The sequence below is a fragment of the Tachyglossus aculeatus genome, chromosome 2 (assembly GCF_015852505.1).
Source record: "Tachyglossus aculeatus isolate mTacAcu1 chromosome 2, mTacAcu1.pri, whole genome shotgun sequence".
In the NCBI taxonomy this organism is placed as follows: domain Eukaryota; kingdom Metazoa; phylum Chordata; class Mammalia; order Monotremata; family Tachyglossidae; genus Tachyglossus; species Tachyglossus aculeatus.
The window spans coordinates 134,597,205-134,621,230 of record NC_052067.1 but is presented as its reverse complement, the minus strand read 5'-3'; the positions used below and the strand labels follow the sequence as shown (position 1 = coordinate 134,621,230).

The following is a 24,026-nucleotide window of genomic DNA, read 5'->3' as shown; positions in this document are numbered from 1 at the left end:
GAGGAGGAAGGATGTGAGGAATGGGGGGTTGCACACTGAAGCGCCAAGTGAGAGAAACTGTATGAAGATTAGCTTGGAACAAGAAAAGATTGGGTGCTGGGATTCAGAAGACACAGAGCACAGAGATGCAAGGAAACAGCTGGTGGAGAGCCATGAATCTAATTCTCAGGAGTTTCTCTCTGATTCTGTGAAATTCAGATTTGCAGAGAGAAGTGGGTGGCTACTGGACAGTTTGAGGAAGGAAGTGATAAATTCTGAACTGTACTTTAGGAAGTTTGATTCAGTAAGCAGAGTGTTAGCTAGGGAAGAGAAGAGGCTGGAAGTAAGGGGGGCAGTAAAGAGGCTGATAAAGGAATCCAGCAGGAGGTGACAAAGCCTTGGACCGTGCTGGTGGCTATAAAGATGAAGAGAGGAGGGAGAGGGTCTGGAAAATATTGTTGAGGTACTGTTTCCTTCACCATGAGAAGCAGCATGGCATAGTGGATACAGTATGGACCTGGGAGTCTGAAAGTCATGGGTTCTAATCTTTGCTCCGCCACAAGTCTGCTCTGTGATCTTGCAAAAGTCATTTCACTTCTCTGTGCCTCAGTTACCTCATCTGCAAAATGGGGATTGAGACTGTGAGCCCGACATGGGACAGGGGCTGTGTCCAACCTGATTCACTTATATTTTCCCCAGTACTTAGTGCAGTGCTTCGCACACAGTAAGTGCTGAACAATTATTACTATTATTATTATTATTGTTATTATTAACTCTTCTAACCTCTCTCCCTCTACCTTATAACCTCTTCTAGTTGGAGACCTGCCCAGCAACGAATACAGTCAGAAAGATCTTGTGTGATCTTCTCTGCCATGTCCAACCTGCCACTTAATCCACTGAAAACCCTTTGAAGTCTTCTGAATGAAAGCATCCCAGCACTGGATGCCTGCTTCAGGCCCAGATGTTATCATCAAGGATTTCCTTCAGGACTTTTCCAACATTTGAGGTCAGGTTCCCCAGACCTTGGCCAGCAAAAAGACCTCCCTGCCAGGGATTGTGTCTAGCCACAGTGTCATCCTCAGCCCTCCTGAACTCTGCAGCAAGAAGAATTTAAGTAAGAATTAGGAAGAATATTTTGGCTGGAAATGGTGTGGGGGACCCTGAATCGATCATACATTCTCTTTTTTTGAAAAAGGAGAGAACAACATCTAAGAACTGGGAGAGATGTATTCAACTCCCAAGGCAAGATGTTGAATGAGTTGGCCCAAACATTTCTGCAAACCTGGGGAGTTTCAGGTTCTATAGAACTTCTCTCCCTTGGTGGGGTTGGTGCATCATCCAACTATCCACTTCTCATCAACTCCATCATCATTTCTGCCTTCCCAGTCCCACAGTTCCATCAGCAGTATTATTATTATCATCAGCAGCTCCACTGTCACTCCCAATATCACTGTTGTCATCACTACGATCAAATTTATCCATCATGATCATTGTCATCGCCATCACCATCACTACCATCATCAAAGTTCCCACATAATCCTTCCTAGCCTGGCCCCTCTATACTCCCCAAGTTCAACCCGCTTCTCTCCCAACTCACCTCAACTCACCTTGAAACCTTCGGCTTCAAGGCTCTCCATCACCTCGCCCCCTCCTACCTCACCTCCCTTCTCTCCTTCTCCAGCCCAGCCCGCACCCTCAGCTCCTCTGCCACTAACCCCTCACCATGCCTCGTTCTCGCCTGTCCCGGCGTCGACCCCCGGCCCACGTCATCCCCCTGGCCTGGAATGCCCTCCCTCCCCACATCCGCCAAGCTAGCTCTCTTCCTCCCTTCAAAGCCCTACTGAGAGCTCATCTCCTCCAGGAGGCTTTTCCAGACTGAGCCCCTTCCTTCCTCTCCCCCTCCTCCCCCTCCCCATCCCCCCCACCTTACCTCCTTCCCCTCCCCACAGGGCCTGTATATACATATATATGTTTGTGTGTATTTATTACTCTATTTATTTTATTTGTACATATTTATTCTATTTATTTTATTTTGTTAATATGATTTGTTTTGTTCTCTGTCTCCCCCTTCTAGACTGTGAGCCCACTGTTGGGTAGGGACCATCTCTATATCTTGCCAACTTGTACTTCCCAAGTGCTAAGTACAGTGCCCTGCACACAGTAAGCGCTCAATAAATACGATTGAATGAATGAATGAATGAAATGATGGCATTTATTAAGCGCTTACTATGTGCAAAGCACTTTTCTAAGCGCTGGGGAGGTTACAAAGTGATCAGGTTGTCCCACTGGGGGCTCACAGTCTTAGTCCCCATTTCCCCTCTTAGTCCCCTCTCCGTAACTGAGGCCCAGGGCAGTTAAGTGACTTGTCCAAAGTCACACAGCTGACAAGTGGCGGAGCCGGGATTTGAACACATGACCTCTGACTCCAAAGTCCGGGCTCTTTCCACTGAGCAAGGCTGCTCCAGCGGGAATCCACACCGCAACCACCGGTGACATCGTCCTCCTGGAACCCACACTAGCCCGACGCGGCGAGCCTCTGGGCGGACCCGGCTCCCACCGCCGCCTCCTCCCCGCGCTCGAATCGTCACCGCGCCCCTCCAACCCCCAGCTCCCCCGCACACCGACCCCCAACACGCACCCTCACGGAGGCGGGATGGGTGGCTGGGGCTGGCGTAGAACGGGGAAGAGAGAGGACGACGGGGAGACACGGGGCGGAGAGAGTGAGAGCGAGAGTGCGCGGGGTAAGTGACCCTGGAATGCCCTCCCTCTGCCCATCCGCCAAGCTAGCTCTCTTCCTCCCTTCAAGGCCCTACTGAGAGTTCACCTCCTCCAGGAGGCCTTCCTAGACTGAGCCCCTTCCTTCCTCTCCCCCTCGTCTCCCTCTCCATCCCCCCATCTTACCTCCTTCCCTTCCCCACAGCACCTGTATATATGTATATATGTTTATTTATTTTACTTGTATATATCTATTCTATTTATTTTATTTTGTTAGTATGTTTGGTTTAGTTCTCCGTCTCCCCCTTTTAGACTGTGAGCCCACTGTTGGGTAGGGACTGTCTCTGTATGTTGCCAACTTGCACTTCCCAAGCACTTAGTACAGTGCTCTGCACACAGTAAGCGCTCAATAAATACGATTGATTGATTGATTGATTGAGCGCTAATCTCCTCACCGGGCCTCGTTCTCGCCTGTCCCGCCGTCGACCCCCGGCCCACATCACCCCCCTGGTCTGGAATGCCTTCCCTCTGCCCATCCGCCAAGCTAGCTCTCTTCCTCCCTTCAAAGCCCTACTGAGAGCTCACCTCCTCCAGGAGGCCTTCCCACACTGGGCCCCCTCCTTCCTCTCCCCACAGCACCTGTATATATGTATATGTTTGTACGTATTTATTACTCTATTGATTTTATTTGTACATATTTATTCTATTGATTTTATTTTGTTAATTTGTTTTGTCTCCCTCTTCTAGACTGTGAGCCCGCTGTTGTGTAGGGACCATCTCTATATGATGCCAACTTGTACTTCCCAAGCGTTTAGTACAGTGCTCTGCACACAGTAAGCGCTTAATAAATACGATTGAATGAATGAATGAATGAATGAATGAATGAATGAATGAATGAATGAGCGCCCAGCCGCGGAGATGGGCTCCGCCTTAGGGCGCGCCAACTTTCTCCCTCTCCCCCCGCCCCAACACCAGAATTCCCGCGGAGGGGAAGGTTGGGAGGCCCGTCGGGGGGCGGCTCCGCGAAGGAGCGATCCGGAGAACGGCCGGAGGAGAGACTGGGGAAGGGGTCCTCCCAAGCGCGAGAGAGGAGAGGAGAGGGACAGGGGGAGTTGGGGGTGGCCTTCTCCTCCTCCCGACTCCCCGCCCCAGCGAGCCCCTATGACCACGTCGCCACCCCCGGATGATACAAACACTCTTCACCATCCGCGTCGAGGCTCCCCACCATCTGGCGCGGCTCAGTGGAAAGAGCCCGGGCTTTGGAGTCAGAGGTCATGGGTTCGAATCCCTGCTCTGCTTATTGTCAGCTGGGTGACTTTGGGCAAGTCACTGAACTTCTCTGGGCCTCAGTTACCTCATCTGTAAAATGGGGATTGAGACTATGAGCCCCCCGTGGGACAAGCTGATCACGCAGCATGGCTCAGTGGAAAGAGCCCGGGCTCTGGAGTCAGTTTTCATGGGTTCAAATCCCGGCTCCACCAACTGTCAGCTGTGTGACTTTGGGCAAGTCATTTAACTTCTCTGTGCCTCAATTACCTCATCTGTAAAATGGGGATTAAGACTGTGATTCCCCCGTGGGACAACCTGATCACCTTGTACCCTCCTCAGCGCTTAGAACAGTGCTTTGTATATAGTAAGCACTTAATAAATGCCATTATTATTATTATTTTTGTAACTTCCCCAGTGCTCAGAACAGTGCTTTGCACAGTAAGTGCTTAATAAATGCCATTATTATTATTATCATTTTCCTGTCTGCATTTTTCACCTCCTATTCCCTAAACACTGTTTCATTCCTCCCAAACCAACCTTCTATCTGTACCTCACTCATACTGCTTCCCTCCCTTGGAATTCTCTCCCTCCCCACATCGAACAGACCACAGCTCTCCCAACATTCAAATCCTTCCTTAAATCTCACCTCTTCCAACAACTTTTTCCCAGTTGTTTTCCCAACACCCTGAGCTATATCGTGCCTTCATTCATCCATTCATTCATTCAGTCGTATTTACTGAGCGCTTACTGTGTGCAGAGCACTGTACTAAGCGCTTTGGAAGTACAAATTGGCAATATATAGAGACGGTCCCTACCCAACAATGGGTTCACAGTCAACTCTGGCACTTATGAATTATTTACACCCTTTACTAATTTTGACTACTCAAGTAGATACTTTTAAGTTTGTCTCCTCATTTAGACTATAGGCTCCTTGTGGGCAGGGAAAAGGTCATTTCCTTATTCTGCATTTCCCAAGCACACTGTAGTACGTGCTACACCTAGTGATTGTTCAATAAATGCTGCTACTGCTATTGCTATTACTATTACTACCACTACTATTACCACCACTGCTTCTATTTATTGTTAGGGAACATATATTGTGCTTCTGTTGAATTTTCCCTGGCTCACACTTATCTGCTTTCCTGCTCCTCCCCTCCCAGAGCCCCCAATGTTTGAATCTCTCTTGTGACCATTTTGGAGATAGAGAATATATAACTCCCCAGGAGCCCTAACTACCTTTTACTTTTATTGGGAAAAAACAAACGTAGATGCCAATCAGTTTAACTACTTCTTGGCCTCTCTGTCTGGGGCTGGAGGGCCAGGGAGGCCAAGGCCAGGAACAAGGAGACTGCTAAGCCTGTTGAAGTATGGATGGAGGAAAAACCAAGGCCAGACCAGCCCAGGGGTCTCTCTGTGCTTGGCCCTCATAACATACCTGGAGTGGGGAGCTCTGGGGGGGAAGAGAGAAAGGACAGGTGGCATTTGGGGAAGAGGGACAGTCAATGGAAACATTGAGAGATCTTATCTATCTCTCCACTGACCTCTTACTCACATCCTGCCTCTGGCCTGGAAAGCTCTCCCTCTTCATACCTGACAGACAATTACTCCCCGACACTTCAGAGCCTCTGTAAAGGCACATCTCCTCCAAGAGGCCTTCCCTGACTAAGCACTCTTCTCCTTTTCATTCATTCAGTTGTATTTATTGATTGCTTACTGTGTGCTGTACTGTACACTGTACTAAGCACTTGGAAAGTACAATTCAGCAATAAAGTGAAAATCCCAGCCCACAACAGGCTTACAGTATAGAAGGGGGAAGACAGACATCAAAATAAGTAAACAGGCATCAATATAAATAATTGAAAGTATAGATAAATACACATTAAAACAAGTAAACAGGCATTAATATAAATAAATAGAATTAGAGATATGTACATATATACACAAGTGCTGTGGAGCAGGAATGGGGGTAGAGCAAAAGGAGCAAGTCAGGGCTACAGTGGAGAGGGGTAACTTGAGGAAAAGTGGGACTTAGTCTGGGAAGGCTTCTTGGAGTGGGTGAGCCTTCAGTAGGGCTTTGAAGGTTGGTAGTTTGGTGGATTTGAGGAGGGAGGGCATTCCAGGACAGAGGTAGGATGTGGGCCAGGGGTTGATGGCAAGACAGGCAAGAGCAAGGCAGAGTGAGAAGGTCAGCACCAAAAGAGAGGAGTGTGCAGGCTGGGATTTAGAATAATAATAATAATAATGGTATTTGTTAAGTACTTACTATGTGTCAAACACTGTTCTAAGCACAGGGTTATCGGGTTGCCCCACGTGGGGCTCACAGTCTTAATCCCCATTTTACAGATGAGGTAACTGAGACACAGAGAAGTTGTGACTTGCCCAAAGTCACATATATGACCCTTAGTGGAGCAGGGATTTGAACCCACACCCTTTGACCTCCAAGCCCGTAATCAATCAATCAATCAATCGTATTTATTGAGCGCTTACTATGTGCAGAGCACTGTACTAAGCGCTTGGGAAGTACAAGTTGGCAACATACAGAGACAGTCCCTAATAATAATAATAATAATAATAATAATAATAATGGCATTTGTTAAGCACTTACTATGTGCAAAGCACTGTTCTAAGCACTGGGGAGGTTACAAGGTGATCAAGTTGTCCCATGTGGGGCTCACAGTCTTAATCCCCATTTTACAGATGAGGTAACTGAGGCTCAGAGAAGTAAAGTGACATCCAAGGTCACACAGCAGACATGTGGTGGAGTTGGATTCGAGCCCATGACCTCTGACTCTAAAGCCTGGGCTCTTTCCACTGAGCCATGCTAAGACCTTTCCCTACCCAACAGTGGGCTCACAGTCTAGAAGACAGTGGGCTCACACTCTTTGCCATGCTGCTTGCTGCTTACTGCCATGCTGCTAGAAGGAGAGAAGGGAGGGGAGGTAAGATGGGGCAAGGTGATGGGACGTTCTTCCACTCCCTTCTGTATCTCCCTGACTTGCTTCTTTTTTAATCTCTCCCAACCCCAGCCCCACAGTATTTATGTACCTATCTGTAATTTAGGTATTTGTATTAATGTATTTTACCCCCACTACACTATAATTTCATTGTGGGCAGTGAATGTGTCTGGTATATTGTTCAGCCAATATCCACAGAAACATGGTTTTCCTGGGCAGGGCAGCCCAAAAATAAAAAAAAATGTACAAATGATCACGAATATGCAGGACACACAAACTCTAATTGTGAAAGGTTTTCTAATTCAACAATGATGCTCAGGGCTGGAACTTGGGCACTCCCTTCACAAGTACAGGAGAACTTTGAATCAGATGAATCAATCAGTCAATGGTATTTATTGATCAATTACAGGGTGATGAGCACTGCATTAAGAGCTTGGGACAGTTCAATACAATAGAATCACATGAAACCCATTCGACAGACTTTGTAAGCTATGATGCAAAAGCTCTCAAGACCACCATTTCAGAAAGTCACGTTCTCAGAAGCACCTTACATAAAAGCAGGGCTGGTCTCCTGAGTGTGTCAAATGTGTGCCAGCTGACCTCACTCTTGCACTTGGTCTCCTCTTCTCCATGATACACTCATGTCTCCTTGTGCAGGTTGTGCAGCTCCCTATCACCCACTCCGTGAAAAAAGGTGAAATTATTATGTCTAGAGTTCAAAAACACTCAAAAGGAAGAGTTCTTGACCTAGCGAATGGGAAGAACACAATTTCTCACAAGTTGTGCAGCCGGTCCTAGAGAAATAGCAACACCTAGTCGCTAGAAACAATATAAGCCTGGGAGTAAGAGGATTTGGGTTCTAAATCTGGTTCCACCACTGGTCTTTTAAATTACATTAGGCAAGCCACTTAACTTCTCTGTGCTTCAGGTTCCTCATCTGTAAAATGGGCATCCAATACCTGACTCCCCCCACTTAAACTGTGAGCCCAGGTGGGATGGGGCTGCTTAGAAAAGCATTGTGGCTTAGAGGAAAGAGCACGGGCTTGGAAGTCAGAGATCATTGGTTCTAATCCCAACTTCACTGCTTGTCAACTGTGTGACTTTGGGCAAGTCATTTAATTTATCTGTGCCTCAGTTATCTCATCCGCAAAATGGGGATTAAGACTGTGAGCCCCACGTGGGACAACCTGATAATCTTGTATCTACCCCAGGGCTTAGAACAGTGCTTGGCACATTGTAAGTACTTAACAAATACCATCATTACTATTATTATTATTATTATGGGGACAGTGTCTAACCTGATTATCATATATCCTCAGTACAGTGCTTGGCACAGAGTAGGTGTTTAATAAATATCACAGTTATTATTAAAGGGGTAGGAATGAGTGATCCAGGGAGAACTACCTGAAGGAAAATTAAAGGGGCTTGATTGTCTTTCCTTTTGATGAAGATAAGATCACAAAGGAATGGATAAAATCTGGTGAAAGGCAACAGCAGTTTATTAAATTTTCTGTCATGCTCAGGGGGACAGAGATCCCAATGGAAAGTAGAAGCCCCCAGAGAGCACAGGTCAGAGCACCAGATGAGCTAGGCAAAGGTAGGTAGGGAAGACTCAACCAAAAATTCATCTAGGCTGGACTAGGCAACCTTCCAATTTGGCTATATTGGATAATGGAGAGAAAAACACAGAAGGGCCTAAAGCTAGTTCAGAAAGCTATGGCACTTATTCCAACTAAATGCTCCTTTAGCCTGGAAATAAATACAAATGGAGATGAATCTCTGGGTTGGAAAGCTTTCAGGAGCCTTGACCTCATGAGGTTAGCTGGCTTTAGTCTCAGCACTAAGCAGCAGATTTGGAAGGAAAAGCTGGGGTTAAAAGGATTGGAATCTTGTCTATCTGGATGTCAATGTTCAATATATCCTGGTGCCAGGTGGGAACTGGGACACCACTGCAAAGATATATATCTGACTTACCCTCAAAGAGTGGCCAGAAACCGGGCTTGGAATCCACTTCGTGCTCCTTCTTGTGCTTTCCAAATCCCGTGCTTACATTGGGTGGTTGAGAAAAACGTCTCATTGCAACCATGAGGGACCCAAGGTCATTTTCTCACCTCTGACAGCCTGACCAGCTTCAGGATTCCCACTTTGATCTCCTGGGTCCTCAGGGCATACACTATGGGGTTCAGGGCAGGGGGGATGACATTGTGTAGGACATTGAGGAGGACCGGGATGAGGGGCACCTTCCCCTTTGCACTGTGGGTAATGGACAAGACCAGGATCGCTGTGTAGAAGAAGAGGATGAGGATGATGTGGGAGCTGCAGGTGCTCAGGGCTTTGGAGGCGGCTTTGGCCGAGTGTAACTTCAGTACCACCAGCAGGATCAGGGCATAGGAGAGAATGATGAGACCAACATCACTGCCTATCAGAATCCAAGCCAAAGAGAGCTGGAAAATGCTGCTGGCCTTCCTGTCATCACATGCCAGGCTGGTGACAGCCAGGTTGGAGCACAGACAGTGGTCAATCTCATTCTTGGAGCAGTAAAGATGCTCTGAGGCCAAGACAGGCACCGGGACAAATAGGAGACCATTTCTGAACACCATGAACAGGGTGGCCTTGAGGACAAAGCCTTCTGTGATGACAGAGGAATAGCGGAGTGGGTGACATATAGCCACATACCTGTCCAATGCCATGCACACAAAGATGCCTGACTCCATCCCAAAAAAGGTGTGAATAGCATAGATCTGAATGAAGCATTCTGGGAGGCTGATTGCCCGGGCATTGAACCAGAGAATGGTCAGGATTCTGGGCATAATGGTGGTGCTCAGACCTATGTCCACCACGGCCAGAACAGCCAGGAAATAGAACATTGGCTGGTGCAGAACTGTTTCCTTCCAGATGGTGAGCAGGATCATCACATTGGCCACGAGGGCCAAGAGGTAGAGCAGGCCCAGAGGGATAGAGAGCCAGTGCTGCCAACTGTGAATGCCCGGGAAACCCATTAGGATGAACTCACTCACCTGGAGGTTGGAGCCATTGGAGGCTCCGATGGACACAACCATCTTTTTGGGATGCACATGGAAGACCCGGAAATCACTCCCTTTCTATTTTCTTCCCCTTCTAATGCCCCTTTACCAGGAGCCCTGTTCAGCTTGCTGGAACAATAACTATCCTCTTGCCTCTGTGTCCCTCCAATAGCCTTGTGGATCTGGGGAATTTTAGATCAAAGTGCCATGCTGCAAGAAGGGCACACTGCTGGGAAATATTGGGTTGAGCAGGAAAAGACAAAAAAAGCAGATGAAAAAACAAGGAGGAGGTAACAGAGGAATCTTGGGCCAATCCCCATTGCCAATAAAATGGCAGGTGAAAGTATTTCTACTTCCCTATGGATAGTTCATAGGAGTTTAGCTTGGCCAGAAATAGGTGAGTCCCTTCTTCGCCAACCCCAAAGGCAGCAGAAATGATGGTGCAATTTCAAATAGACAAAAGACAAATCATTTTACCCATGTAGTGGAAAAATAATATTTTTAAGCACTTAGGTGTGTTGAGCATCGAAGTGAGCTTTGGGAATATATACAGAGGTGGTCATTAAACTAGGTCCTTGTTCCCCAGGGGCTCATAATCTGACAACAGAAACTGAGGAGGGCGGCCAGGAGATGTGGGCATGTGTGAAAAACAAGGACAAATACACATAATAAATACAATAATCAGTAGGGTGCTGTAGATAGAGGCTCAAAAATTCAGGCTCCACCTGGCTCATAGTTGAAGTTCACCCATAGCCATAGTGACCACTACAGCAACCATCAGTTTTCCCAGGGTTTTGTGGATGCCTTGAGCTGAAGGTGCTCTTCTCTTTCCCTCTGGAGTACTGGATGGATGGAGTGCAGTCTCCTCTCCCCACATGAAGCTAGAGCTGTAAAATCATAGCTCTTTAATAATTATGAATAAAATCAATCAAATTTATTGACCACTTATTATTTCCAGAGCACATACTAAGCACAATCAATCAATTGTATTTATTGAGTCCTTAGTGGATGCAGGACACTGCACTAAGCTCTTGGGAGAGTACAGTATAACGATATAGCAGTGTAAAGTCTTGTGAGCAGTGGATGGATCCTGGGAAAGGCATATGGCTGCTGACCATCCAACTCTGTAGTTCAGGTTCAGTTTGACTCAATGTGATCCTCCCTTTGGAGCTGACACTGCTATTCCCTTCAGCCTGAAGAGGAATATGATTCTGCTTCTCAGGACCTGTTCTCTCCAAATCAATGCTCCCTGACTGGGAGTTATTCCTTTCAGTCTGAAGAGGAATATAATTCTGCTTCTCAGGACCTGTTCTCTCCAGATTAATGCTCCTTGGCTGGGATACTCACCAGCAGTGTGCAGATGGGCTGTGGCTTCTCCTCTGTGACGGGGGTCTGCAGCGGGAATTTGGCTCATTCTTTAGGGGCCATCTGGGCCAAAGCTGTGGTGATCTGGGCCTTTATAGTGAGCGAGGGAAGGAGGGAGCAGTTTTGTAGCTGCAGGAGGAGGGCAACCTGAGCCTTGGGGCTGCTGGGAGCCCCTAAGTAGCACCTGGTATCCTCAGTGATTCCAGCCCAACAGAGCCACTCACATGAGAGAGAGGGTCCCTGGTGACATCACTTGAGAAATCTGGCCCTCAAGCATTGAAACATGTATCCCTTTTTCCTGGTAAATTACATATGGTGGGCTCCAATTCCATGTTCACCCTGATCACACCATCTAGGTTGGGTTGGCTGGAATAGGGAAGGGAGCAGGGATGGTTGGTGATTGGGATTTGGGAAGAGAACAGGTGGAGAGTTTCCTGGGTCTCAGGCCCCCATCTTCTCCCTATATCTCCAGTGGCCCAGAGTGGGAATAGCCTGAGAGATTTTGGGTACAAGACAGGGCCCAAGAATGGGTGTGCTTGTCTGTTGTTGCCCCTTTAGCTCTAGGACAAAAGCACCTTCACCTCATTACTGAAGACCAGGCAGAGATGATCAAAGGATGGGTCAGAGCATCTGCAGGGCACACATGTAAATACCCAAGCCCTAGTGTCTGTCCCTTCACATGTACATGATGTCACAAGCCCCCAGTTCATACCAACCAGGACCTCCTGGACTGGGGGAGCCTCAGTAACACATAGTAGAATTCAAACCACATATCATCACCAAGGTTAGTGTGGTAAATTTTTTACTTAGTTTTACGAACATGCAAGGGAGTGACACATACATACACTCACTCGACCACCCAAGGGTCCGATACTAGTCTGTGGTCAAAGGAGCCCATTCTGCCAATGCTTCTTCTTTCTGATTCCAAGTGCTGCTGCCTTCTGCTGCTTTCAAGTGCTGCTCTCACCGTGCTTCCTTCTTGCTTCTCTTCACACTCTGCTCCTTTGCGTGCCTCCATGCTACCCCCCAGGTGCCCCCTGACCATTCAAAATGAGCACCTCTGATGCCTTTTATTTGCCTTAGGCGTCACAGCTGGGGCTCTACTTGGCAGTCATTGATTGGTCCAGGCCTGTTACCAGATAAAACAGGGAGAGAAGGCCATACCTCCCTCCATGCCCCACTCCCACAGGCCAGCAATCATCAGTGCCTTCGCAAGTCTCTTCCTTGTTGTCGTTCATGGGATCACAAACAGTCACTAATAAGGCAGCTTATTGTGGGCCTGCCACTCATGAGAACTGTGAATCGGCTATATCCTGCTTGACAGATTTGGTGTACTGCGATGCAGTAAGACCTCAAATCCACCATAGGTGCTGTGGTCAGAATGTCACATTCCCAGAAGCAACACCCACAAAGCAGGACTGGTCTCCAGAATGTTTCAGACACATCATCTAGACCGTAAGCTAGTCCTCCAGCCTCTAAACTCGCTATGGGCAGGGAGTGTGTCAGTGAATTTTGTTGCATTGTACTCTCCCATTCATTCATTCATTCGATCATATTTATTGAGCACTTTCTGTACTAAGCACTTGGGAGAGTACAATATAACAATAAACAGACACGTTCCCTGACCACAACGAGCTTACAGTCTAGAGGGGGAGCCGGACATTAAGATGAATAAATAAAATACAGATATGTACATAAGTGCTTATTTTGATGTGTATATATCTATAATTCTATTTATTTATATTGACACCTGTTTACTTGTTTAAATGTCTGTCTCCCTCCTTCTAGACTGTAAGCCTGATGTGGGCAGGGATTGTCTCTTTTTATTGCTGAATTGTACTTTCCAAGTGCTTAGTAAAGTGCTCTGCACACAGCAAGTACTCAATAAATATGACTGAATTGAATAAATGAATGAATGAATGAATGAAAGTGCTGTGGGGCTGGTAGTGAGGATAAAGCACTTAAGTGCTTTACAGTACTATTCATTGATTGTCATCCAAACCATTCTTATTCTTGGGCTTTGTCTCCTCTTTCTCAGGACACAGTTGTAAATGTATACCCCCCTCCCACCTTGGAAATGAGCATGAAATTACAGTGTCTACAGTTCAAAAATCCTAGAAGTAAACGAACCAGATATTAGGAAGCACATGAAATTTGTCAAGAGTTGTGCAGTTGGTTCTGGAGAAGTAGTGTAGCCTATTGGAAAGGACATGATCTTGGGAGTATGGGGATCTGGGTTCTAGTGCCCTCTCCAACACTTGTCTGCTGTGTAACTTGGGCAAGTCATTCAATTTCTCTTGGTCTCAGGTTCCTCACCTGTAAAATAGGGATTCAATACCTATTTCATCCTTCTACTTAGACTATGATGTGGGACAAGGGCAGTGTCTCACCTGAATATTTTGTAATGATAATAATAATGGCATTTGTGAAGCACTTACTATGTGCCGAGCACTATTCTAAGTGCCGGAGTAGATACAAGGTAATCAGGTTGGCCCATGTGAGGCCCACAGTCTTAATCCCCATTTTGTAGATGAGGAAACTGAGGCACAGAGAAGTTAAGTGGCTTGCCCAAGGTCATACAGCAGACAAGTGGGGGAGTTGGGATTAGAACCCACCTCCTCTGACTCCGAAGCCCATGCTCTTTCCACTGAGCCATGCTGCTTCTCTATCCACCCCAGTGCTTAGTAACAGAGCTTGACTACAAAGTAAGTGCCTAACAAATATTATTGTTATTATTATTAATAATAATGATAATAATTTTAAAGAACGATTTTAGATAAGAAATCCAGGGAGGATTATTCAATGGGAAATTGGTGGTGTTTGATGGTCTTTCTTTTACTATGAAATAAAGTCAGAGAGAAATGGATGTGGGTTAATGAGAGGAAACTGAGTTAGTAGTTTTCTGTTTTATTTGTCTTGTCTCATGCCGTCAAGTCATTTCCAACCCATAGTGACACTACAGACAGATTTCTCCCAGAACACCATGCTCTCCTTCTGCAATCACTCTGGGAGTGTGTCCATAGGGTTTTCTTGGTAAAAGTATGGAAGTGGTTTACCATTTTCTCCTTCCACACAGTAAACTTGAGTCTCTGCCCTCAACTCTCCCTCACGCTGCTGCTGCCCAGCACAGGTGGGTTTTGACTTGTAACAGATTGCCTTCCACTCGTTAGCCACTGCCAAGCTAGAAATGGAATGGATATGCCTCTGCTTGACTCTCACTCCCATAGCTGAGACTGGTAGAGTACTGGAAACTCTCCAGGTGCAACCTTAAGAGTGGTCTGCTTTATTTAGGTGGGCAGAAATCCCAGTGGGAACTGAGGGCTCCCAGAGAGCACAGGCCAGAGAACGAGGGGTGTTAGCACAGCTCGGAAGGACCCAACATGAAATATTTCCAGGCTGGGATAGTTTAACTGGAATAGGAGACCAGAACTCTCTAATACCAAGAAAAACCACGAAGTACATTTAATGAAATTATAGACAGTATAATATCCAAATGGACATTTTTGCTTCAAATTGATTATTATTCTGATTCTGATTTTGATTCATCAAAGGATGGTTCACAGCACCTGCAGTGCACACATATAAATACAAAAACCCTAGTGTCCTTAGTGTCCCTAGTGTACATGAGAACCTTGAATCGGCTATATCTTGCTTGACAGATTTGGTGTATAGTAATGCAATAAGTCTACATGTCCACCATAGGTGCTGTGGACTAGAGATCCACAACAAGTATTCCAAATAGGCTGAGCAAAGGAAATTCAGAAACAGGAGGGAGATAAGTAATCTAGTCTGCCCACAGCTGACTATTCAATCCTGGACTCTGGCAGCCTCTCCCAGAGCCATAGGTAGAGTCTGACTTTGTGGCCCAATGCCAAATCTACCCAGGAATTATGGAAGATAGAGAAGAAGTATGGCTTAGTGGATGGAGCATGGGCCTGGGATTCAGAAGGTCATGGGTTCTAATCCCAGCTCTGCCACATGTCTGCTGTGTGATCTTGGGCAAGTCACTTCATTCATTTATTCAATCATATTTATTGAGCACTTACTGTGTGCAGAGCACTGTACTAAGTGTTTACTTCTCTGGGCCTCAGTTACCTCATCTGTAAAATGGGAATGTGTGTGAGCCCTATGTGGGACAGGGACTGTGTCCAACCTAACTTGTACCTATCCCAGTGCTTAGAACAGTGCTTGGCACATAGTAAGTGCTTAACAAGTACCATACTTATTATTATTGGTTTTATCTCTGACCTGATGCAGTAGAAGAAGCATACGGGTGCATGGAAATTCAAAACATCATGACTAATGATTATCAGTTACTATAAAATCAATCAGAACGTAACATTGGGCTGGGTTCTTGTTACTCTCTCAGAGATCTCAATCAATCGATCAATCCATCAATGATGTTTATTAAGTACTTATGATGTGCAGAGCATCATATTAAGATCTTAGACTGTGAGCCTACTGTTGGGTAGGAACCGTCTCTATATGTTGCCAACTTGTACTTCCCAAGCACATAGTACAGTGCTCTGCACACAGTAAGCGCTAAATAAATATGATTGAATGAATGAATGAATCTTAGCAGAGTAAAATAGAGGTAGTAAACACTTTATCCACAAGGAGTGTACAAAAGGAACCAAACATTGAAGCATGTCAGTTTCAATATGTAAGCAAGAGGAACATAGAAGAGACTAGAGCCAAGTTAGAGGGGTATGGCACTATTATAGAAAAAAAGTTTCCTAATTTCCTATTTCAGTCATCAAGAAAGTAAAAATGGAGATGACTTTCCAGGGAGGGAAGGTTTGCACAGCACTGACCTCATAGAGTTCACTGATCTAACTCTCAGCATGAAGCACCAGGTTTTGGATGAAAAGCAGGGTTGGAAGGAACTAGATCATGTCTATCTGAATGTTTCTTCAATGTGCCTCAGTTTCTCCTTGGAAATGGGCCATCACTGCAGAGCTATCTACCTGACTTTCAATCAATCAATCAATCAATGGTATTTATTGAGCGCTTACTGTGTGCAGAGCACTGTACTAAGTGCTTGGGAAGTACAAGTTGGCAACATATAGAGACAGTCCCTACCCAACAGTGGGCTCACAGTCTAAAAGGGGGAGACAGAGAACAAAACCAAACATACTAACAAAATAAAATAGAATAAATATGTACAAGTAAAATAAATAGAGTAATAAATATGTACAAACATATATACATATATACAGGTGCTGTGGGGAAGGGAAGGAGGTAAAATGAGGGGGATGGAGAGGGGGACGAGGGGGAGAGGAAGGAAGGGGCTCAGTCTGGGAAGGCCTCCCGTAGGAGGTGAGCTCTCAGTAGGGCCTTGAAGGGAGGAAGAGAGCTAGCTTGGCGGATGGGCAGAGGGAGGGCAATCCAGGCCCAGGGGATGATGTGGGCTGGGGGTCGATGACAGGACAGGCGAGAACAAGGCACAGTGAGGAGATTAGCAGCAGAGGAGTGGAGAGTGCAGGGTGGGCTGTAGAAGGAGAGAAAGGAGGTGAGGTAGGAGGGGGCGAGGTGATGGAGAGCCTTGAAGCCGAGGGTGAGGAGTTTCTGCCTGATGCGCAGATTGATTGGTAGCCACTGGAGATTTTTGAGGAGGGGAGTAACATGCCCAGAGCGTTTCTGGACAAAGACAATCGGGGCAGCAGCATGAAATATGGATTGAAGTGGGGAGAGACACGAGGATGGGAGATCAGAGAGAAGGCTGGTGCAGTAGTCCAGACGGGATAGAATGAGAGCTTGAACGAGCAGGGTAGCGGTTTGGATGGAGAGGAAAGGGCAGATCTTGACAATGTTGCGGAGCTGAGACCGGCAGGTTTTGGTGACGGTGACTTTGACGGTGACTTTTGGTGACTTTCCCTCTAAGAGCAGCCAGAAGCCAGGTTTGGAATCTGGCTCCTCCTTCTTCTTGTGTTTTCCTGGTTGCTGTGCTGACACTGAGTGGTGGAGAAAGAAAGTCCATGTAAGCCATGGTAGAACAGGTCACTTTCTCACCCCAGCCAGTCTTATCAGCTTCAAGATCCCCACTTTGATCCCCTGGGTCCTCAGGACATACACTATGGGGTGGAGGGTTAGGGGGATACTGGCAAGAGCACGGGCTTGGGAGTCAGAGGACATAGGTTCTAATCCTGGCTCTGCCGCTTGTCTACTGTGTGACCTTGAGCAAGTCACTTAACTTCTCTGTGCCTCAGTTACTTCATCTGTAAAATGGGGATTAAGACTGTAAGCCCCATGTCGAACAACCGTATTACCTTGAATCTACCCCACTGCTTAGAACAGTCTTTGGCACATAGTAAGCGCTTAATAAATGTCATCATTATTATTAGTATCATTATTACCATGCAGAACACTGAGGTGGACCAGGATGAGGGGCACCTTGTCTTTTGGCATTGTGAGTAATGGACATGACTACGATCACTGTGTAGAAGAAGAGAAAGTGGATGATGTGGGAGTTTCAGGTGCCCAGGGCTTTGGAGGCAACTTTGGCCAAGTATAACTTCTGTACCGCCTGCAAGATCAGGGCATAGGAGAGAATGATGAGACCCAAGTCACTGCCCATCAGGATTCAATCCACAGATAGCTGGAAAATGCTGCTGGCCTTGTCATCACATGTCAGGCTGGTGATGACCAGGTTGGAGCACAAACAGTGGTCAAACTCATTCCTGGAGCAGTTATTATGCTTTGTGGTCAAGACAGGCATGGGACAACTAGACCATTTCTGACACCATGAACATGGTGGCTCTGAGAACAAAGCCTTCTGTGATTACAGAGGGGTAGCAGAGGGAGTGACAGATGGCCACTTACCTGACCATTGCCTTGCAAGATGCTGGACTCCAGCCTGATGAAGATGTGAATAGCATAGATCTAAATGAAGCGTTATGGGAGACTGATGGTTCTGGCATTGAGCCAGGTCTTGGCACGATGGTGGTGCTCAGACCCATGTCCACCAGGTCCATAACAGCCAGAAAATAGAACACAGGCTGATGCAAAAACGTTTCTTACAAGATAGTGAGCAAGATCATTAGCAGAGCAGGGCCAGGGGCAGGGAGAGCCAGTGCTTCCAGCTGTGAATGCCCAGGAAGCCCATTAGGATGAACTTGTCAATCTGGGGTTGAAGCCATTGGAGGCTTCGGGTGACAATAAAATATTTTTGAGATGCACAGACTGATGACAGGAAGTCACTAAAGTCACTGCCTTCATATTACTCACCTCTTCTAGTGCCCTTTCACAAATGGCCCTGTTCAGCTCTCTGGGCCTGTGGATCTGGAAAATTTAAAATCAAAGTGCCATGCTCTAAGGAGGGCTACTGGGGAAATTCTAGTTTTCCCAGATATTTGGGGTGAATGAGGGAAAAAAAGAGGGAAGAAACAAACTGGAGGCAACAGGAATCTTTGGCCATGCCTTGTTGCCAGCAAAATTGTAGGTGGAGATATTTCCACTCCCTGATACCTAGTTGATTAGAGTTAACTAGGCTGGAAATGGGTTAGTCCCTTTCCTTGCTGACCACAATGGCAGCAGAAATGATCTGGAAAAAGAAAAAAAAAAAACCCATGGTGCAATTTCATGTTTTAGTAGTAGGAGTAGTATAAGTAGTAGTAGTAGTATAAGAAATAGTATTTATAAGTGAATACTTTGTGCAGGGCTCTGTACTAAGGTCAAGGAGAATATTCAGAGGTGGGAATGAAACTTGGGCCTTGTCACTCAGGAGGCTGGCAATCTGAGAATACAAATGGGGAGAGGGGATTGTAGGCAGACGCGTTAGGACTAATGAAACAATAGAACACCAAAACAGCATAAACACAGTGACAAATAAACATAATAAATACAATCATCAGGAAGATGCTGTGGCTAGAGGAGCAGAATTTCAAGCTCCACGTGGCTTAGAGTCTAAGCTCACCCATAGGCACAGCAACGACTATAGCAGCCATCAGTCTTTCTGTGGTTTTGTGGGACCGGTGCTGTTCTCTTTCTCTGTAGGGTGGTAGAAGGCAGCACTGGGTGCAGTCTCCTGTCCTCGGCCATGGAGCTATTTCTGTGAAGTCATAGTTATTTTAAAATTAATAACAAAAGTCTTGGGGGCAATGATGTGATCTTGTGAAAGGCACATGGCCAGTGACTAGTTATCTTGGTGGGTTTGGTTCAGTTCAGTCCATTGCTACCCTCCCTCTGAGCTGATCCCCACTAGCCTCTACAGCAATAAAAGGGGTCTGATTCTGCTTCTCAGGACCAGTCCTCCCCAGGCTGATTCAGCCTTGGCTGGAGTATTCACCAGTCAGTCATCCAGTCAATCCAAGTAGCGTGGGTCAGTGGACAACAGAGCACAGGCTTGGGAGTCAGAGGTCATGGGTTCTACTCCTCGTTCCGCCACTCATCAGCTGTGCGACTTGGGGCAAGTTAATTAACTTCTCTGGGCCTCAGTTACCTCAACTGTAAAGTAGGGATTAAGACTCTGGGCCCCATGTGGGACAACCTGATTACCTTGTATCCCCCCCACCCCAGCACTTAGAACAGTGCTTGGCACATAGTAAGTGCTTAACAAATACCATTATTATTGGGAAGCAGCATGGCATAGTGGATAGAGCACAGGTCTGGGAGTAGGAAAGTCATGGGTTATAATCCCAGCTCTGCCACTTGTCTGCTGTGTGGCCTTGGGCAAGTCACTTCACTTCTTTTTGCCTCAGTTCCCTCACCTGTAAAATGGGAATTAAGACTGTCAGCCTAATGCAGGACAGGGACTATATCCACCCCAATTTGCTTGTATCCACCCCAGTGCTTGGCACACAGTAAGCACAGTTATTATTATGAGCACTTACTGTGTGCAGAGCACTGTACTAAGCGCTTGGGAGAGTACAATACAACAATGAACAGACACATGATCTGCAATCAATCAATTGGTCATATTTATTGAGCACATACCATGTGCAGAGCACTGTACTTAAGCGCTTGAGAGAGTACAGTGTAACCGATTTAGTAGACCTGCTTCCCACCCATAAGGCCCTCCCTTCAAGGCCCTACTGAGAGCTCACCTCCTCCAGGAGGCCTTCCCAGACTGAGTCCCTTCCTTCCTCTCCCCCTCATCCCCCTCGAGATCCCCCCCATCTTACCTCCTTCCCTTCCCCACAGCACCTGTATATATGTATATATGTTTGTACATATTTATTACTCTATTTATTTATTTATTTTACTTGTACATATCTATTCTATTTATTTTATTTTGTTAGTATGTTTGGTTTTGTTCTCTGTCTCCCCCTTTCAGACTGTGAGCCCACTGTTTTGTAGGGACTGTCTCTATATGTTGCCAATTTGTACTTCCCAAGCACGTAGTACAGTGCTCTGCACATAGTAAGCACTCAATAAATACGATTGATGATGATGATGATGAAGGAGTTTACAGTCTAGAAGGGGGGACAGATATTAGTATAAATCAATTATGGATATGTGAGGGAGGGGTGGATAATAGGTGCATAGCCAAGTGGAGGGATGATGCAGAAGAGTCGGAGAAGAGGAAATGAGGGCTTAGTTGGGTAAGGCTTCTTGGAGAAGATACGATTTCAGTAAGGCTTTGAAGGTGGGGAGATTGATCATCTGTCGGCTATGAAGGGGTAGGAAGGCAGGACATGGGGGAAAGGTCAGAGGTGAGATAGATAAGACTGAGGTACAGTGAATATATTGGCACTAGAGGAATGAAGTGTATGGTCTGAGCTGTAGTAGGAAATGAGGGATTTAATGTAGGAGGGCATAAGGTGAATAAGTGTTTTAAAGCCAATAGAGAAGTTCTGCTTGATGCAGAGGTGGCTGGACAACCACTGGAGGTTCTTAAGGACAGAGGAAACCTGAACTGAATGATACCGTAGAAAAATGATCCTGGCAGCAGTGTAAAGTATGGACTTTACTGCGGAGAGACAGGAGGCAGGGAGGTCAGCAAGGAGGCTGATGCAGTAATAATAATAATAATAATGATGGCATTTGTTAAGCACTTACTATGTGCAAAGCACTGTTCTAAGCGCTAGAGAGGATACAAGGTGATCAGGTTGTCCCACGTGGGGCTCACAGTCTTAATCCCCATTTTACAGATGAGGTAACTGAGGCACAGAGAAGTGAAGTGACTTCCCCAAAGTCACACAGCTGACCAGTGGCGGAGCCGGGATTTGAACCCATGACCTCTGACTCCAAAGCCCAGGCTCTTTCCATTGAGCTATGCTGCTTCTCTTAATCAAAGTAAGATAGGAGATGTGCTTGGATTAACGTTGTTGCAGTTTGGTTGGAGAAGAAAGGGTAGATTTTACCGATACTGTGATGTTGAACCCAAAGGATTTAGTTGCAGATTGAATAAGTAGGTTGAATAAGTGAGATGAGTCAAGGATTTCATTCAGTCATATTTATTGAGCACTTACTGTGTGCAGAGCTTGGGAAGTACAAGTCGGCAACGAAAGACAGGGTCCCTTATGTGACAAGAAATACGGTGGTGCCGTCTACAGTAATGGGAAAGTCAGGAGGAGAACACAGTTTGGATGGGAACATAAGAAGTTCTGTTAGGGACATTTTAAGTTTGAAGTGTTGGTGGGACATCCAAGTACAGATGTTCTGAAGGCAGAGAAGGAGAGAAATGAGGGCTGCACATGGGCCAGGACTTCTCCTCTCCTACAAGGGGCTGAAGCAGTAAACTGACTTGTCCTTTGGGGTCAGTCAGGGCTGCAGCTATGGTGCTCTAGGCCTTTATACTGAGAAGGGCAGGAGGGAGCTGCAGGAGGAGGCAGGGCTGGGCCTTATGGCACTGGGCTGCCGGAAACCCCAGATCCCGAGAGCCTTCTGGCCCAACTACACCACTGGGAAGGTTCCTGGTGACATATCTTTTAAAATCTGGCCCTGACGCTTTGAAACATGTACCTGTTTATCCTAGTGCAGGGGATGTAGTGGATACCAATTTCACACCTACTGTCCAACTTGTCCAACTTGTCCACACTGTCCAACTTGGGATGGCTGGGGAAGGGAAGGAAGCATATTATTGTGGTCTGAGAAGAGAGTAGGTTGGGAAGTTCCTGGCTCTCGGGTCCCCAACCTCTACAAAAATCCTCATTGGTTCATAGTGGTAATGATGTGGGGAGTGGGAGGTGGGGGATTGAAAGCAAGGTTGGACCCAAGGATAAGTGTGCTTGTCTGTTATTACCTTTGGCCATGGGCAAAAGCACCTTTGCCTCCCAGTGGAAGACCAGGCTTAGCCAGTCAAAGAATGGATCAGAGGACTTCCAGGACACAAGTTTAAATACCAAGCCCTAGAGTCCACTTGCACATATATGAGAACTGTAAATCAGTTAAATCTCATTTTACAGACTTTCTGTGCTGAGATGCAATAAGCTCACAAGACCATATAGATGTGTACATATCTCTAAACTATACATTATTTATTTATATTAATGTCTCTCCACCCCTCTAGACAGTAAGCTCAATGTGTACAGGGACTGGTCTACCAACTCTGTATTGTACTCTCCCAAGCGCTTAGTACAGTGCTTTGCACACAGTAAGTGCTCAGTAAATACTTTTGATGATGATGATGAAGATGGTGATGATTGGGTGCTGTGATCAGAATACCAAATTCCCAGAAGCACCAGCCATAAAAGTAGGGCTAGTCCCCAGGATGTTATAAATGCCTCCCAGCCATTTTCATTCTTAGGCCTGTCCTCTTTATGACCATACATGTAGATCCATAACACCCTTCCACCCCACCAAAAAAAAAAAAAAAATAGGGATAAAATTGCAGTATCTACAGTTCAAAAATCCTAAAAGGAAACAGATCCAGCCATCAGGAAGAACAATTTTGTAATCAGTTGTACATTGTTTCTGGAGAAGCAGTTGTAGTCTGTTAGAAAGGGCATGATCTTGGGAGTAAGTGAATCTGGGTTCTAATCCCTTCTCTGGCACTTGTCTGCTGAGTGACTTTAGATCAGTCATTTCATTTCTCTGTGCCTCAGGTTCTTCATTTGCAAAATGGTGATTCAGTGTCTATTTCCTCCTCCTACTTAGATCCCTTGTCCCTGTGGACAAGAACTGTTTCTCACCTGATTATATTGTTTCTACCCCAGTTCTTAGAACATTACTTGGTACATAGTAAGTGATAATTATTATTAAAAAGATTGGGATAAAGGATCCAGGAAGGTTTATTCAAAGGAAAGTTAGGGTGTTTAATGGTCTCTCCCTTACCACGATTATTAGGTCAAAGAATGGATGTGGACTGATGAGAGGCCAATGAAGTTAATAGGGTTTTCTGTTGTATTGATGAGGATAGAGATCTCAGTTGGAACCGAGTGCTTCCAGAGAGCATAGATCAGAGTCCTGCGAGAACTAGGCACGGGTTGGTAGGAAAATCAGACACTTCATTCATTCAGTCAGTCAGTCATATTTATTAAGCATTTACTGTGTGCAGAGCACTGTATTAAGTGCTTGGGAAAGTATGATACAACAATTAACAGTGACATTCACTGCCCACAATGAGCTCACAGTCTAGAGTGGGGGAGTCAGACATCAATCATCAATACAAATAAATAAAATGAAAGATATATACATAAGTGCTGTGGGGCTTCTGGGGTGGGGAAGAGCAAAGGGAGAAAGTTGGGGCAATGCAGAAAGGAGTGGGAGATGAAGAAAAGTGGGGCTTAGCCTGGAAATGCTTCGTGGAGGAGATACACCTTCAATAAGTTTTTGAATG

At 46.0% G+C, this 24,026-nt stretch overlaps 1 protein-coding gene, 1 non-coding gene and 1 pseudogene across 2 annotated transcripts; all 3 read right to left on the bottom strand.

Annotated features, from left to right (window-relative positions):
• Positions 1 to 9,016: 9,016 nt before the first annotated feature.
• Positions 9,017 to 9,976, bottom strand: LOC119942695 (putative olfactory receptor 56B2). The gene has a single exon (XM_038763590.1). It carries the CDS (start codon positions 9,974 to 9,976, stop codon positions 9,017 to 9,019), a length of 960 nt encoding a protein of 319 aa, XP_038619518.1.
• Positions 9,977 to 14,445: 4,469 nt separating this feature from the next.
• Positions 14,446 to 14,582, bottom strand: LOC119923993. The gene has a single exon (XR_005449016.1). It is a non-coding gene; the product is annotated as a small nucleolar RNA SNORA7 (small nucleolar RNA).
• A 364-nt stretch (positions 14,583 to 14,946) lies between these two features.
• LOC119942687 lies at positions 14,947 to 19,345 on the bottom strand (annotated as a pseudogene).
• Positions 19,346 to 24,026: the final 4,681 nt, after the last annotated feature.